This window comes from Canis lupus, chromosome 20 (assembly GCF_011100685.1).
Source record: "Canis lupus familiaris isolate Mischka breed German Shepherd chromosome 20, alternate assembly UU_Cfam_GSD_1.0, whole genome shotgun sequence".
NCBI classification, from domain to species: Eukaryota; Metazoa; Chordata; class Mammalia; order Carnivora; family Canidae; genus Canis; species Canis lupus.
In genome coordinates this window covers 45974056-45991722 of record NC_049241.1, presented here as the reverse complement: position 1 = coordinate 45991722, position 17667 = coordinate 45974056, and the positions used below count along the sequence as shown (strand labels likewise).

Here is a 17667-nt window from a genome sequence, read left to right as displayed (position 1 = left end):
AAATTTTAAAACAAAGGAAGAAGAAGAAGACCTTGGCAGTCTCAGGGAAGAGTGGCCAGGTGTACAGCAGGATGCCCCTGATCTGGGTCTGTCTGATGGTCTTGTCATGATTAGACTGAAATGTGGGTTCTAGAAGCAAATGCACTCTGAACAACTCTCCCAAATGAGTTTTGGGGGGCTCTCCTTTAGTCTTCCATGGAGTTTCAGAATCCCTGAGTTTCAGGGCAGGTTCAATCTTGCTCAACCCAACATACCTCCTGCTGCCCCTTGTGTGTTTTGGGGACATAACCAAGGCCCAAAAGGGAGCTTGGGGAGCCACTGGGGGAGGTTTTGTCAGAGAGGGGAGGCCAGGAAGGATGTGGGTTGGGAAGGGCTTAACCAAGAGATGGTCATGGCCATTGGACTTGCAAGCCTAAGAGGCTGACTGGCAGGTAGGGGGGGAGCAGGAACTGGGGCTGGGAAGGAGCACATTCCAGGGGAAGAGTCTGATCTTGGGAGGGGAAGGAGATCTGGTGAAGTCACTCTGCAACAGTCACAAACCTTAGGTTTGGTCACATTTAAGGACAGATGGAGGCTCTTTTGCCCTTCTGGCTTTTGGAGAGAGCTCTGTTAGGGGCAGGGGATTTCCTTCTGGCCGAGGGGTGGTGTCAGTGTCTCCTCCCCACCATCACTACCACTACCACCACTCTGACTGTGTCACCCCCTCCCTTCCAGCTCCAGGACGCGCGCCCCGAGCCCGGGAGGCATGCTGAGGCCAGGCTACCGGCAGGATGAGTGTGAACGAGGCAGGCAGCTCCGGCCGCGGGGGGCAGGCAGCCTACCACCTGCACATCTACCCGCAGCTGGCCACCAGCCAGAGCCGGGCCTCATGCCGTGTGACCGCCACCAAGGACAGCACCACTTCCGATGTCATCCAGGATGCCATCGCCAGCCTGCAGCTGGATGGCACCAAGTGCTATGTGCTGGTGGAGGTGAAGGAGACAGGTGGGGAGGAGTGGGTGCTGGATGCCAACGACTCCCCTGTGCACCGCGTGCTGTTGTGGCCACGGCGGGCGCAGGACGAGCACCCGCAGGAGGACGGCTACTACTTCCTGCTGCAGGAGCGCAACGCCGATGGCACCATCAAGTACGTGCACATGCAGCTGGTGTCCCAGGCCACAGCCACCCGGCGTCTGGTGGAGCGCGGCCTCCTGCCCCGACAGGAGGCGGATTTTGATGATCTCTGCAACCTCCCTGAGCTGACTGAGGGGAATCTCTTGAAGAACCTCAAGCACCGCTTCCTGCAACAGAAGATCTACACGTACGCGGGGAGCATCCTGGTGGCCGTCAATCCCTTCAAGTTTCTCCCCATCTACAACCCCAAGTACGTGAAGATGTATGAGAATCAGCAGCTGGGCAAGCTGGAGCCGCACGTGTTCGCGCTTGCCGACGTGGCCTACTATGCCATGCTCCGAAAGCGTGTCAACCAGTGTATTGTGATCTCAGGCGAGAGTGGCTCAGGCAAGACACAGAGCACCAACTTCCTGATCCACTGCCTCACCGCCCTGAGCCAGAAGGGCTATGCCAGCGGCGTTGAGAGGACCATCCTGGGCGCTGGCCCCGTGCTGGAGGTGAGCCAGGCCGCCGGCGGGAGGGGCCCTCTGCCTTAATGTGTGGGTTTTATTCTTGTTCAGGTATAGAGACACCTCTGCCCTCGAGATAGTTGGTTATACTCACAGTTTTCTAGAAACAGCAGGAGGCTCGGGGGTGCTCAGCAAGCTACACAGGGCCATGCTTGGGAAGCACCAGGGCTAGCGTGGAGGCAGGTAGACTAGAGAAAAGGTGGGCAGAGTCTCTGTTGTGGTTCTCGTGGGAAGGAATGGGGAAACCAGTGTGTGCAGGCTTAGGATTGGCTAGATCAAATAATTCTGGGGATCTGGGACATAGGGGCTGCGCTGGTTGACTGGTACCTGGCCCTGGGGTGATCAGGGCAGGAGTTAGTGGCCCAGAGTGTGAGAGCCTGATAACGGAAGTGGTGGGGCTGTGGGCTCTGGAATGGTTGGTTTGCTTGCATGTGCAAGGCACACTCATAGGCGAGTTCTTTGCTCCCAGTGATTAGGTAGGTAGCCCTGGGAGGGGCAGTCCTTTCAAGGTCAGCCAGGTCCCCCTATATCAAAGCATAAGAATATAGGGGGAGAAAAAGGCCTGATTAATACACTCTTAATGTCTAGGAGGACAGCAATCTATACTCCCAATTCCGAGAAAGGAGAGTGGTGAGTCCAAACTGAGCAGTGGAGCCTGTAGTACAGAAGGGAGCCAGCAAAGCAGAGTGTAGCCCTGGGGGCTAAGCAGCAGTGATGCTGAGGGAGGGGGCCTCCTAGCATCACCATAAAGGCAGTGGGGGAGGAGGTGCTCTCCACCCTCTGTCCAGTGTCTCCATCAGCCAAACTCCACAGAAGTCATCAATGCATCACCGTGGCTGAGCCTTCTGGATGCAGGGGCCCTGATGGTGACCACACAGCATCCCTTACTCTTGGGGGCATGGGACCAGATACATCCACGTCTCAGAACATGGTCTAATTGTCATCACCTGGTGAGGGCTAGGATGATGCAGGGGCCTGGGGAATTGGTGCCTATGGGTTTGGAGTCCAGGGCTCCACTCTTTTTTTTCTTCTAATTAGAATTTAGGGATAATTAAATATTTCTAAATAGTTGAGTTTTATTAAATATAATAATATAAGTCACTATTATTTCTTAGAATATTTTAGATGTATAGAGATATGGAGTAGACAATACAGAGAGTTCCCTCCCACTCCCAACTCCCCATACTTTCTCCAATATGAACGTCTTGCATCAACAATTAGTGTGGTACATTTGTTACAATCGAAGCCATTATTGACACATTATTAACTGAAGTCCATGATTTACACTGGGATTCACCCTGGATGTTGTATATTCTGTGGGTCTGGACAAAGGCGCAGTGTCACAAATGTACCATTATGCTGTCATACAGAGTAATGACACTGTCCTCAAGTCCTGGGTACCTCCTCTTCCTCCCTCCCTGGAGCCCTGGCAGCCACGCATCATTTGACCGGCTCCATAGTTTTGTCTTTTCCCGAATGGCATAGAGTTGGATTCATCCTGGCTATAGCCTTTTTGGACCAGCTTCATTCACTTAGTAAATGTACATTTAAGTTCCTTAGTGGCATGAGAGCTCATTTTTTCAGATTGCTGGGTAACACTGCATCATCTGGGTGTGCTGCATCTGTCCATCCACAGGACCCCAGACCATCCCTTCCATGGGGCAGTGAGGAGACCTATCCCCACCTCCAAGGTGAAGGCCTGACACAGCTACCTTGCTGTCATGCAAATTCACTGAAAGCCTATCTAGGCTATGCCTGCTGAGTACATTTCAGTTCCTCTTTCTCTCTGATGATCTGTGAGATCATCAGCAAGAAATTAATTGGGGTTGTGCAGTCTGGCCCTGTGCCACCATGTATAGCCAGCCTATTTCTCCTATATACATATAGTCGTCCTTTTTTTCTTTTTTTTGTACAAACGTTTAAAAAACTTCAGAGTAATCAGCCACAGAGTGTGTTTTCCTCTTTAATGTTGTGTACCTACATGTCTTGCCTCCTTGGTTTTGATCACCTGTTACTTCTGCAAATATTCCGTGTGCACAGCTACCATGTGCCAGGCACCATCCTGGGCCCCGCGCTCTGTGGTGGCCCAAATCTCACAAAGGCCTGCTCTGGCAGAGCAGTTGCCCCAGGGACGAGGAGGCAGGCAGCAAAATAAACACCAGGCCTCAAATGCAAGCTCAGTGCCAATAAAAACAGCAGGCATGCCCAAGGAAGAAAGTTGAAGGGAGCAGGAGGTGAGAGGTGTTGCTGAGCTGGGCCCAGAAGAGGTCAGGAGGACCATGCAGTGTCTAGAAGGAGGGCACAGCCAATGGAGAGCCTGGGAGGCTAGGCTGTGCCTGGAGTGTTAGAAGAAAGGTGGGGGGCCTGGAGGCCTCCAAATGGGGCCAGAGCAGAGTAAGCAACGGCCAGAACAAGAGGCAGTGGGGACAGCGAGGTGATAAGGAAGTGATGGCAGATCACTTGGGACCTTGTGAGCTCTGAGTTTTGTGTGATATGGGAGCTACAGATGATGTCCATAGGGTGATCCAACTCCGTCCCAGCTCTAGAAGTAGCCTCAATGAAGCTGCCTTGAAGCACCAATCAGAGGCCGTGGCAGGTGCTCCAGGCCAAAGCACTACAGTCCCAGATGAGATGGAGCAGGCCGTCAGTGACGGCAGAAGTTAAGTAAGTGAACAAGAGGGCAGATCCGGCCTTTACCAAATCAGGTGTTTTGCCAAGTGGAGCTTTTGCCCCCCACCAAACCAGGTAGCTATGCCCATGCTTCATGTGGACTCTGAGCCCAGATGTCCGATCACAGCACGGTGCAGAGGCAGCTTTGGCACCATGGTGCTGTTTCCTTTTCTGGCTAAGGACCATCCATGGCACCGGGATGAGGTCTGATGGTTCCCGTAACAAATTACCACAGAGTGGCTTCAAACAACAGAAACCTATTCTGTCAGAGAGGTCAGTTCAGGGTGTCAACAGGGCCATGGTCCCTCTGAAGGCTCTGGGGGAGGATCCTTCCTCACCTCTTCTTCCAGCTTCCAGAGGCTCTAGCATTCCTTGGCTCTGCCCCATCATTCCAATCTCTGCCTCTGGTCACATGGCCTTCTCTTATAAAGATATCAATCACTGGGTTTAGGGCCCACCCTATCCAGGATGACCTCATCCTAACTAACTACATCAGCGAAGACCCCATTTCCAAATAAGGCCACGTTCATAGGCGTCAGAATGTGGACAGTTTTTGGTGGCAAGTCAACCCTCAGCAAGCCTCTGTTGAGTGAGAGCTGGCGGCATCGATGCCTTCTTCCCTGAGGGCTGCCCCTGCTCAGTAGTTGTCCTGGGAGCTCCTCCGCTGAAGCTGCCCCAAGGGATTCTGGCACATTCTTCGAGGGCCATTAGTCACCCTTCTTGCCTAGTGTCTGCACCTCGTGAGTCAGATGCCTCAAACCCCGCCTGGCTGCCTCCCTCTAGCTCCGTGGTGTGAGCTGGCAAGGCCAGATTTCCCCAGCAGTGAGGAGCTGCTGGAGGGCGGTGCCCACGCTGGCTTCCAAAGCAGGCTAGAGCCAAATCCACGTCATGGCCATAAACGTGCTTCCTGGGGCAACCGCTTGGAAAGGGAGGAGACTTTTATTTTAGAGCTGGGCTGCTCAGCCAGAGCCCCCACTGGTGTCTGGGCCCAGGCCATTTCCTGGTGGAGCCACCCCATGGACTGCATGGTCCTGAGTCCTGGCCTCCACCCACCACATGCCAGTAGCATCACCTCCCCCCAGATGTGACAACCAAAAATGTCCCCAGGTATCACTAAGTGTTCCCTGGGGGTAGATTATTCCCCAGGTGAGAACCACTGTCTTAGAGTCATAGCTCTGGATCTCATGAGACCAAGTCCTCTTTCCAGCGATGACCGTGTAGAAATTTTGCACCAAATTCCAGCCATTTCTGAGCTAAGCCAAGAGTCACTTTCTAATAACCAGAATAATTTGTTATTGTGCCTTCGGGTACAGATCCGTCAACATCGTTACAACATCTCTGCCCATTTTAAAGACAAGGGAAGAGGGTCCCAAAGAGGCACGCTAGTGTGCAAGTGTCCTGGGGCTGCCGTCATAAAGGACCACAAACAAGGGCAGGGGGGTGGGGGCGTGCTTAAAACAAACAGGAATTGATTCTGTCACAGTCCCAGAGGGCAGAAGTCTGAAATCAGGTTGTGGGCAGGGTAGGTTCCTTCTGGAGGCTCTAAGGGAGCATCTGTCCCAGGCCCCTCTCCTGGCTTCTGGTGGCCACCGACAGCCCTTCGGTGTTCCTCGGCTTGTGGTAGCATCTCTCCGATCTCTGCCTCTACCTGCACATGGGCCTCTTCGCTTTGTGTCTCTGTGTGTCTAGTTTCCTTCCTCATCTAAGGACATTTGTCACAGGATTTAGGGCCCACTGTAAATCCAGGATGATCTCACCTCAGGATCCTTATATTAATTGCATCCACAGAAACCTTATTTCCAAATGAGATCTCGTTCACAGGTTCCAAGGATCAGGACTTGGGCATATCTTTTGAAGGGACACAAGTCGACCTACTACAACCCAGGTTCCCCAGGCCACACTACAGGCAGCTGTGGCTGGACCATGGTGGGAACCTGGCCTGGGTCTGAGCCTGAGTTCATGGTACCTCTGTACATCTTCATGAAAGATTTCTTCCCTTAAAAAAAAAAAAAAAGGGCACCTGGGTGGCTCAGCGGTTGAGCACCTGCCTTTGGCTCAGGTCATGATCCTGGGGTCCTGGGATCAAGTCCCATATCCGGCTCCCCACAGGGAGCCTGCTTCTCCCTCTGCCTATGTCTGCCTCTCTCTGTGTCTCTCATGAATAAATAAATAAAATCTTTAAAAAAAAAAAAAAGTAAAGAAAAGAGATTTCCTCCCTTACCTTGGCTAGGGCCACAGGAGGCCAAAGATCGACATATCTTGTTAGCCTTTGGGACTTTTTCTCAGTTCCCTGAAAGGAGAAGTTGAATTGTTTTGAGGTTTGGGTGTCGCCAGGCTGCCCCCCCCCCCTTCCTTGTGGGTTGCAGCCTCGCTGTGCAATTCTGACCAAAAAACAGGAAGGGGGCACTGTGGAAGCTAGTTCCAATCAGCTGATCTGCCTGCCCCTACAGTTAACTGTTACTGTCACTTATTGTCACCGCTTCTCATGATGTTACTCAGCCCTGCTCTGCCATCCTGCAGCTTGGCCTCCAGACTGCCTTTAGACACGTGAGGTTTATTCGAGACTGTTGTTTTAGTAACAGAACACTGAAGGTGCACAAGGCAGGCTCCCCAGGGCGGTGAGCGGCCTGGGGTCCTCCCTCCTGTGTGCTAGGGTCCACTGCCCATCCCGGAGGCCCTCAGAGAACCTGGTGACTCTAGATGCAGTGACCGAGGCATCTGGGCTGGCCACAGAGCATGCCTCCTCTCTGGGGGCCCGCAGACCTCAGTATCAGGGCTGATAGTGTGGGCCTCAAGGTTGGGGTTCTCTTTCCTGAACTGCGACAGTTGCCATCAGCAATTGCTGATGCGCACAGGGTTTTAATTTCGAAAGCAGAAATGAAACGAGGATGCTTGCTGGCCAGGCCATTTTCCCAAGCAGCCAAAGGCTGCTGTGTGCTGGGGTTCTGGACCTTTGCATAGCCACCATGGCCTGGCCTGTGCAGAGACAGGAGGCTGAGAGATTGTGACACCCTGAGCCACCTGCCACACACCTACAAGAGGCGAGTGACCTGGGATAGCGAGATAGGGGACCAAGAGGAATCCTGGAGCTCGCTGCTGCCCCTGACTGCCTCTAGAGGTCCAGAAGGAGCCAGTCCTGGGCCTGGCATCTATGCCAACCTCAGTCCCGAGCACCAGGCCCCTAGGACCAACAAATCCAGTCTCGTGTGACCCTAGACAGCTCCCAGCCCCCCTCCACCCAGAACTACATGCCATTATCCACTTTGCCTTTATTCTCAGGAACACCTGCCCAGGCCATATCCTTCATTCCCACAACTGCATGAATCAGCCAGCCTCTGCCTGGCCAAGTGAAACCACTTGGCCAGGGTGATTAAGGTTCCAGAAGCAGCGGTTTGCCTCTGCACTTCAAATTTCTATAGAAGGGCTTTTTTTGAGATATAATCCACCCATTTGAAGTATACAATTCAGTAGTATTCAGTGGATTCACATTGGTGTACAACCCTTACTTCTGTCTAGTTCCAGAATGTTCCCATCCCCTAAGGAAGAAATACCATGGGCAGTTGCTCTCTGCTCCCCTCCCCCCAGCCCCTGGCAATCCCCAGTCTGCTTGCTGTGTCTGTGGATTTGCCCATTCTGGACACTTGATGTCAGTGAGATCCTATGCTGTGTGGCCTTTTGTGCCTGGCTTCTCTCTCTCAGCACAATGTTTTTGAGGTTCACACACGTTGTAGCATGAATCACAGCTTCATTCCTTTCTATGGTTGAGTAATATTCCATCCTGTGTGTAAGACTGCACTTTGTTTCTCTTCACCAGTTGTCCCAGGACTTGGTTCCTTTGTATGGCCGAGTCTGCAGTTGGGTTTTCTCCCAAGCCATGGCCCCCTCCCTGCCCTGGCCAGGCCAGTGCTTTCCTGCCCCCCCTTGGTGCCTTCCTGCCCCTCATCAGTGACAAGAGAATGGAGACAATGGGCACATGCGGAGTTGATTCCACTGGAGATTCTCAGGGTTGCCTGAGCCATGCCGATAGGGAAGCAAAGTCTGGCCAGCAACCCACTTTGGATGTATGGGCCCTCCTGGGTGTGTCAAGGGCAGGGTGGGGCCAGTAGACACACCTAGGTCGGTCTGTCTTGTCACCCACCTGTGTGTGCCTGCTGCACCTGCTAACAGGCTAGCATGCTGGTGCTCAGGAGCAGGGCCTCCAGAAGCCGGTGGGAGCATTTGCATATGCTGTTAGGCTCCTACCCACGCCAAGGTGTCTGAGTGGGACAAGGTCAGAGGCGGCTGCACAGTGCCACCTGGAGCTACTTCTGGCTGCTGATGCGGACTGCTGTCATGGAGGGGGGTAGGGGGGAGCTCAGCAGAGGCAGCACAAAGACCCCCTTGACCCCAGGGCATGTTGGTCCTGAGAGGTTGTCCAGTCATGTGACCTAGCAGGCTACACAGGCAGAGGGGCCAGAAGCAGGTGGCCAACTGGTGGTTGCCTCCTGGCTGGGCCCTCCTCCCTGCCTGTTGTGTAGTTAGCCAAGGAGGGAAATTAGGCTTGCTAGGAGGCACGAGGGTTGAGAGAGGGAAAGGTAGCCAAGGACAGGCCTCCAGGGGTCCACTTCAGGGCATGGACCATGCAACAGGGAGGAGGCTCAGGATGGGGAGGAAGGAGGACAGTGGCTGGTGTCACCCTCCCACGAAGGAGAGCCAGCGCGTTCACAGCAGAAGTGTTTGGGCCAGGAGTCTTTATCCAATACCTATCCATTCCCCAGATCTGAGGACCCCAAAAGCCGAGTTGCATCTGCTCTACATGAATGCAGAGGTGTTTTGAAGCAAGAGTCCTAAGTGCTTGTTCCTTTAGTCTGTTGAGGGGAAGGTTGGCAGCTCATAAGGGGTGGGGCCTGAGAGGGTCTAGGGCAGCAGCATGGGACACACGAGAGACATAGGCTGACCAGACAAGTCCAGGGCTGAGTCTGGCTGCACAGGCTGCCCTGGGCCTCAGGCTGGAGTCACCAGATGCTCCTGAGTTAGGGGTGACCTGGAGTGGGCGTGCAGCTTGGGGTGGAGGTTGGGGGTGGCGTGGGAGAGACTTAGAGCTCCCGAAAAGCATCCCCCACACCCTAGCTAACAGTCAGGACTTGAGCTATTCTGGGCCATCCTTGAGGCCGAGTGGCTGGAAGGTCACTGATGTGAACATCAGTGGGTCAGCCAGCCATCAATAGGGGAGGGAAAAGGAGAGCCAGGGATAGAATCCTGGGCAGATGGGCATCATAGGGAGATTTGGTGGTGCAGGAATGGGAGAGAAGGTGCTGGAGGCCAAGCTACTGAGAGCCCATGAGGGAGACAGGCCCCCCTCGGGTGGCTGCATAGAGCAAGGACTCAAATCTCTGGCTGCTTCTGTCCCCAGTGTGGCCTCCCCAGCATATCTGGGGGAGTGGTTTGAAGGGCCCCGGATTGGCAGAGCAGCCTGAAGGAAGGGAGGAGCTGAAGTCAGATGATGGAACAAAAGGGGGACAGGACACAGCAAATCACACAGGGAGCAAGTGTGTGAATAAGGCCTGTGAGGGGTAGGCTTCAGACCTTGCAGGCAGAAACGTAGAGATGAGGGCCACCGACGCAGGCCGGATCACCCTCTGTAGTAAGGGCCATCCTGTCCACTGTAGGATGTTGAGCAGCATCCCTGGCCTTGACCCACCCCAAGCCAGTAGCAGCCCGTACCCCAAATCAGGACAACCCATACCGTGGCCAGGCAGCACCACGTGAGGCAGAATCACCCCCATTGAGAATAAGCTTTAGGTTGCCTGCCTGCAAGGAACAACTTCAGTATTACAGATGCTTTGTGCCTAAATAGCTTCAGAGGGTTTTTTGTTTGTTTTTTTGGTAACATTATGCCATTGTACTTCCACATCAACCCAGCTATGTTCAGCACGGACACCCAGGGTGGCTGGCAGGCAGGGATGCAATCTCGGGCTGACTTTCTCCTCCCAGAAAGAGGAGGCCCATGCTGCTTCTTGCCCTGCCGGCAGTCAGAGCCAGGCAAACGGTCACGGCCCCCACCCCACCCCAAGACCAGAAATCCCCTTACGTGTTTATTGCCGCCCCAGCACACTTGGGTTTGGCCTTCCAGGCGGACTTTGAGCAATATCTCAAAATGACATTTTAAGAGCTGCTTGTCGATAACCAAAAAATGCAGTTGCCCAACTCGAAGTCCCCCCAGAGCCGAGTTTACTTGCTTCCTGCAGGTGTTCTTGCAGAGGAACTTAGAGCGTGCGAGTGGGTTCCTGATGCAGTTAGTGCTGCTTCCTAAGCGCTGGAATCTTGTCATCCCTCCACCCGTTTGCCTGGTGTGACTTTCTGAACACAACGCAGGTGGTTTGGCCATGGTTTGACTCATGTCTCCTTTAAGTGGCTCCCTGACAGGAAGCACACCAGGGCCACCGTTGTGGTTTTTGCTGCTGGGGAGCACACATGGTTATCTGCCCCACTTCGGCAATGTCATGACACATTTTATTATTACTTTTGGTTCTACCCTGATGCTTTTCTTTGCTTTTTTCATATAATGCTGTGGGTATTTTATGTTTTGGGTTTTTTTTTTTTTAAGTATCTTTTTCCTTATTTGAAGTATAATTTCTTTTTGTACATACCAGGGATTTGGCAAACTACAGCCCACAGGTTAAATCTACCATGGCCTGTTTCTATAAATAAAGTTTCATTGACACAAAGCCATGCCCCTTCATTTACGTATCTTCTGTGGTGGCTTTCACCCTGCGTTTCCATTTTTTTTTAAAGACTTTATATATATTTATTTGAGAGAAAGTGAGAGACAGAGAGAGAGAGATCACAAGTAGGGGGGAAGGGCAGAGGGAGAAGGAGACTCCCCACTGAGCCAGAAGCCGGATGCAGGACTTGATTCCCAGGACCCTGTGATCATGACCTGAGCTGAAGGCAGACATCCAACCGACTGAGCCACCCAGGCGCTCCACCCTGCCTTTCACAAAGGCTGAACAGAGCCTTTGCAACAGAGGCCCTTTATCACCTGACCGTTTATAGGAACGGTTAGCTGACTTCTCATACCTGTACATTCACATAGAACATTCTGGAACTTTCCACAATTAACTTTCTTCATGCTCTCTTCTCACCTTTTGCTCAGCTCCCCATACTTAGATATAGGAAACCAGATTCCCACCCTCATTCCAGAGACTGCTATTGCCAACTGAAATCTTTCTACATTTTGTATCTATGCCAGGTGTAGATAGATACATGTGTTCATAAACATCTACCCACAGTGGAGTCTGTGGTATTGTGATTTATAATAAGAAATATGTATTTGGTTTAACTTCTGTTCCTGGCACAGAACCCTAAAACTCTTAGAATTTCCTAACTGATGAGAATAATGGAGTTGTTATACTGCATTATATTAATGATGATGATTTTTGGAACACACCTAAGGATGGGGGCTGGTTGCCAGGGGAACCCACCATGTGATTAAAGGGTTGGAAGTTTCAGCCCCATGCCCCTGACCTCTGGGGAACCAAAGGTTGAAATCAGTCACCAATGGCCAATGATGTAATCAGCCATGCCTATGTTATGAAGCCTCCATAGGAACACAAAAGGAGGGAGTCCGGTGAGCAAGCTTCTGCGCTGCTGAGCATGTGGAGGTGCTGGGAGGGTGGCGTACTCCGAGAGAGCATGGAGCTACCCACATACCCTGCCCTATCCATCTCCTCCATCTGGCTATTCCTGAGCTATATATATAGCCTTTGACAAGAAGCCAGAAATGGAGTGAGTAAACTGGTTTCCCAAGTTCTGTGAATCGCTCTTGCAAATTAATCAAACCCAAAGACGGGATTGTAGGAAGCTCTGGCTGATAACCATTTCGCATGGATAACAACCTTTCAGTTGGCATCTAAAGCAGGGACTGTGCAGCCTTTGTGGAACTGAGCTTTTAACCTGTGCGATCTGGTACTATCTTGGGAGATAGTGTCAGAATTGAGTTGAATCGTAGGACACCCACCTGGTGTTGGAGGAGAGCTTGGTGTGGGGGGATAAAAACCCCACACATCCAAATTGGAGTCAGAATCCTAGAATCTTACAGTGATTTGGAGGGGTCAGGAAAGGAGGACTAGGATGAAGATGTTCCAGAAAGTTCAGCAGGGCCAGCTCTTCCCTGGGGCTCTGTGAGGGCTTCTTGCTGTCCTACTCACCCACTCTGTCCCCCATGGGCAACTGGGAGTGATTTGGGTTTTTTGTTTGTTTGTTTGTTTGTTTGTTTGTTTGTTTTTTCAGATTTTATTTATTTATTTAAGAGAGACATGTGCGTATGATCAGAGAGGAGAGGTAGAGGGAGAAGCAAACTCCCCACTGAGCAGGAAGCCCTACGTGGGGCTCAGTCTCAGGACCCCAAGATCATGACCTGAGCCAAAGGCAGAAAGCCAGTCAACTGAGCCACCCAGGCACCCCTGGGAGTGTTTTTATAGCCAGCATGTCTGAGCTCTGGCTGAGGGTGGCAGGGTGCTAGGGGGCCTCTGCCCAGCCTTGTATCTTCATACAGGGCCCTCAGAGGGTTTCCAACCATACCCTGGATGCTGAGACCTCCTGCACCCTGCCTGGAGGGCAACACCATCTGCCAGGGTTGTAGTGGGATGAGGACACAGAGTGAGACCCCAGTGCCACCTGGGCCACCAGCACCAGCAATCCCTGCATCCTCCAGGAGATGCTCAGGGAAGCAGCATAAAGGTGCTAGAGCTGATGGGGCCAGGCTGGAAGTGTGCACCCCATGCTAAGGCACCACTGGAGGAAGCTTACTAGAATCTGAAGTGTCAGATATGTGTCCAGGCAGACTCAGTGGGACTCACAGCTGGGGGATGACTCAGCCAGAGAGAGGAGCATGAGGACGAATTTCTTGCTGCCCAGGGCGGGGTCTGGCGGTGTTCCCAGCCCCAGGGCTTAATGCAAACCACCAGGTATGGGTATTCCCACGTCACTACGAGGATGTCCCAAGACACAGAAAATGGGGAGCAGCTACCAGGAGCCACTTAGATCAGAGACAGGGAAGAGAGACAGTATTAGACAGTCAGGAGACTCAGCCCAGCTACAAAGTGGGAGGGGCTGCAGAAAGAAGAGAGGGTGTCTGGGGGGGAGGTACAGAGAGCATAGGAGTGCCCTATGGCCATGGGTATCAGGGGAAGTGCCAGGGAAGGGGTGGCTGTCTGGAAGGTAGGGTTCACTGGCGCTCTCTGCCCCTTCTGTGCCCTGCAGACCTGGGGCTCTCTTTCTGGTGTGCAGCATAAAAAAAGTGCAGAGTCCTGACACTGAGGGTATTTTAGACAAAAGGGGAACTTATATTTTTGGGAACGCTGTGTCTAAGAGAAAAGTGAAATTATGGGGTGTATTTTAAGCACCCAGAAAGGCCTCCTTGGAACTTACAGGAAAAGTTGATTAAAAGGCAAAGCATAGCTCAGGCCTGGGACACCCCTACCACAGCCACCGCCCTTTCTGAAAGTTCTGGATACCGTTGCACCAGGACTAGAGAGGGCTGGGGAATGTCTGCCCATCTGTCCTCTGTATCCACCTTGCTATTTGGGGCAGGAACACAGCTGGACCAGGAGCAACCACACAACCTGGCAGCCAATTTGTTTCCTAGCAATTATTCAGGATGGAGGGACTCGGTGCTCCATCCCCAGTGTCACTGGGAAGCTGCCCTCTCAAATTTCCTCTGTGTCAGTCAGCTACCAGCTGGCCACATCCAACTCCCAAGGCCAGGCCCAGAGTCCTCCATGAGGTGGACCCTTAGGGGATGCTATGTGATATCACCCCCATAAGGTAAATAACCCTTGAGAATGTACAGAGTTCATTTAGCCTTCTCTGCACAGAGGTCTCCAGGGCAGCTGATTTTTTAATAGAGTTTAAGGCTCCGTTCTCAGCCGGGGTGATTCTACCCTGAGGGCACGTTTGACCACATCTACAAACTGACATCTAATGAGTAGAAGCCAGGGATGCTGCTCAGCATCCCCCAGTGCACAGGACAGCCCCCTCCACAAAAAAGGATCTAGCGCCAAAATGCCAGCAGTGCCAAGGCCAAGCAATCTGCTGTAGTTCTGAAGCCTCCCAGATACACAGTTAAAAATCTAGCTTGGGGCTCTGGAGCCATCACCTGGACAGAGCTGCTTGTCAGGGTTGCAAACGTTGATTAGATGGTAAGCAGCAGGGAAGAGAGATGACAAGGACACACATGTCCACTGCGGGAACATCTTCAGTTGTGCCAAAGTGGCTGGACCAGTCCTTGCATTTCACCATGTAACTGTGTCCCCTTCCACCAGAATTGACCACTTGTGAAACTTCAGGGCCTGGAGCTGCCCTTGCCGAGACAACAGGAGCAGGACCAGGCAGCCAGCTCAGCTTGCACACACATGCTGTGTGACCTGTAGCAAGTCTACCTCTCTGTTCTGCCTCCTGATCTCTAACCCCAAGACCTTTGCATGTGCTACACCCTCCATCTAGAATGCTCTTGCCCCTGGTAATCTAGCTAAGTCCCACCCCCAGGGCCTTCTGGGAGAATCAAAGGTCCAGAATGTCATGTGGCCAGCAGAGTCATGCCGCAGAACCAGCACAGTGTGGCTGCTGCCACCCGACATCCTGAGGCTCTGAGGGGCCATTTGGTGTTCAAAGGGCCACTTGTTTGTAATAGCAAGCAGGTCTAGTTCAGCAGCGCTGAGTGTCAGCTCTGGAAGAGCAAGGAGTAAATGTGTGCTGAGATGAGGTCACAGTGACCCCAAGGTGGGGAGGAAGCCTTGTGGGGAGCCAAGGACAGCTCTCTGGTGCATGGGCAAGCTTCCACATCCATTCCAGAGTTGGGCCCATAAAGAAGATGGGAGATCCCAGGGAGGGAGCTTCAGGAGAAGCAAAGGCTAGAAGCAGGCCTGTGATGGAAAGTCAAAGAGAGGATTGTGCCCACCTGAAAAAGAGGTGGCTGGAGCACTTGACCTCCCTGAGTGCTGGGGCCTTCAGATCCAGTGGTCCTCCTGGACGTGGGACAGCATCAGTCATGGTTTCCCCAGGCCCCAATGAAGATTAAGTGACCCACCAAGGCAGGTCAGGATGTTGCTACTACGTTCCCCCCCCCCCCTTTTTTAAGATTTTATTTATTTATTCATGAGAGACACAGAGAGAAAGAGAGGCAGAGACACAGGCAGAGGAAGAAGCTGGCTCCTCACAAGGAGCCTCATGTGGGACTCGATTCCTGGTCTCCAGGGTCACGCCCTGGGCTGAAGGCGGCGCTAAACTGCTGAGCCACCAGGGCTGCCCATACTGCCCCTTTTCAAGGCAGAGTGGATACATTGGAGATTACTCAGTACAAAAAGGAATTCATCACTGACACATGCTGTAATGTGGACTAACCAGGAAAACACCATGCTGGGTGAAAAAAGCCAGACATAAAAGGCCACATAATCTGTGATCCCGTCCATGTCCCAAACAGGCAAGTCCATAGAGACAGAAAGATTAGCAATTGCCAGGACTGAGGGAGGGGAATGACTGCTCATGGGGTGATGAAATGTTCTGAAACTAGATGGAGGCAACAGTTACACAACATGGGGAACATACCAAATGCCACTGAACTGCACATTAGAAGGGTTAACATGGTGAATTTTGTGTTACATGAACTTTACAGTGAGATAATGCAGAGGGGAAAAAAAAAGAAAGAAATGCAGAGGGGCAGCCCCGGTGGCACAGCAGTTTAGCGCCTCCTGCAGCCCAGGGTGTGATACTGGAGACCCGGGATCGAGTCCCATATCGGGCTCCCTGCGTGGAGCCTGCTTCTCCCTCTGCCTGTGTCTCTGCCTCTCTCTCTCTCTGTGTCTCATGAATAAATAAAATATTTAAAGAAGGAAGGTGGGAGGGAGGGAGGGAAGGAAGGAAGGAAGGGAGGGAGGGAGGAAGGAAGGGAATGCAGAGTGGTCTGTACATATGTGGAACCCTGCCCACAGAGACCTGCCACATTGCCCTCTCTGATTCCCTCCTATAGGCCTTGCATCTTGCCACCATCAGTAACTAGAGCAGCGAGGGTTATAATGAGTACAAGTCCCAGACCAAATTCTACAGACACAATCTCTCAGCAGACAGGAGCCCAGACCTCCTAGAGCCTGGAGTTTGGTTGGCTATGGCCTCTTTGGTGGCTTCATGTACACCTGAGTGTCCCCATCTCCCTGAGCCCCATCCCTAAAGAACAGGCCACAGGACCCTTAGTTGGACTTTCTCAAAGAAGGGAGACAAATTTCTCAAAAAGATTTTTATCCAGCCTACTTTTCCATCCATAGAAGCCCACTTTGGCTTTTTTTGAGATTGTATTTATTTACTCATGAGAGAGGCAGAGACACTGGCAGAGGGAGAAGCAGGCTCCCCACAGGGAGCCCAGTGTGAGATTCGATCCTGGACCTCTGGATCATACTCTGAGCCAAAGGCAGATGCTCAACCACTAAGCCACTCAGGTGCCCCATAGAAGCCCACTTTGAACATTCATGATGATAATTGCTGAAACTCCAGATGCTGAGTGATGGTAAAATTGGCCAGAGTGGGTTGGCACTGGCCACTCCGGAGAATGTATTCTGGATTAGGCCACTGCCCTGCCTTGATAGACAGTTCTGCAAGCTGATTCTACCAGGGGCCCCATAGTCAACATTTCCAGATTTTTGGACCATGCAGTCTGTGTCTCAACTACTTTACCTTGCCCTCCTAAAGCAAAAGCAGACACAGATAATACATAAATGAATGGGTAGATCCATGTGCCAGTAAAACTGTTTACAAAAACAAGTAGTGAGGGAGAAGCATCAGACAAACCCAAATGGAAGAACCTTCTGCAAAGTACCCAACCAGTCCTCCTCACAACTGTCCAGGTTTCGAAAACAAGGAAAGTCTGAGAAACTTGTTGTGGAGACGCCAAGGAGACAGGATGACTGAGTGTGATAGAGGATCCTGGATGGGATCCTGGAACAGAAAGGGACATTGGGGAAAAACTGAGGACATCCGAATAAAATGTGGACCTAGTTACTAATAACTTATCAATCAGTATCGGTTTGTTCGTTGTGTCAAAGGTAATGTTAATAGGGGAAACTGGGGCACCTGGGTGGCTCGGCTCATTTGTTAAGTGTCTGACTCTTGGTTTCGTCTTATGTTGTGATCTCAGGGTCCTCAGATTGAGCCCCACAGAGTCATGCTCAGCGCAGAGTCTGCTTGTGCCTCTACCTCTCTTTCAGCTCCTCCCCCACTCTTTCTCTTTGTCTGTCTCTGGAATAAATAAATAAAATCTTTTTTAAAAAAAATAGGGGAAACTGAATATGAGGTACACAGGAGTTTGCTGAAATAGTCTTGTAACTTTTGGTAAATCTAAAACTAT

General features: G+C 52.0%; 1 protein-coding gene across 6 annotated transcripts in view; it reads left to right on the top strand.

Annotated features, from left to right (window-relative positions):
* Positions 1-17667, top strand: part of MYO9B (myosin IXB) — an 89455-nt gene that overhangs the window by 18440 nt on the left and 53348 nt on the right. For all 6 annotated transcript variants that reach the window (XM_038566931.1, XM_038566933.1, XM_038566932.1 and 3 more), the window contains exon 2: positions 715-1610. In XM_038566931.1, the coding sequence (XP_038422859.1) occupies positions 771-1610 (840 nt within the window). In that variant the 5' untranslated portion in view covers positions 715-770. The remainder of the gene's footprint in view (positions 1-714; positions 1611-17667) is intronic.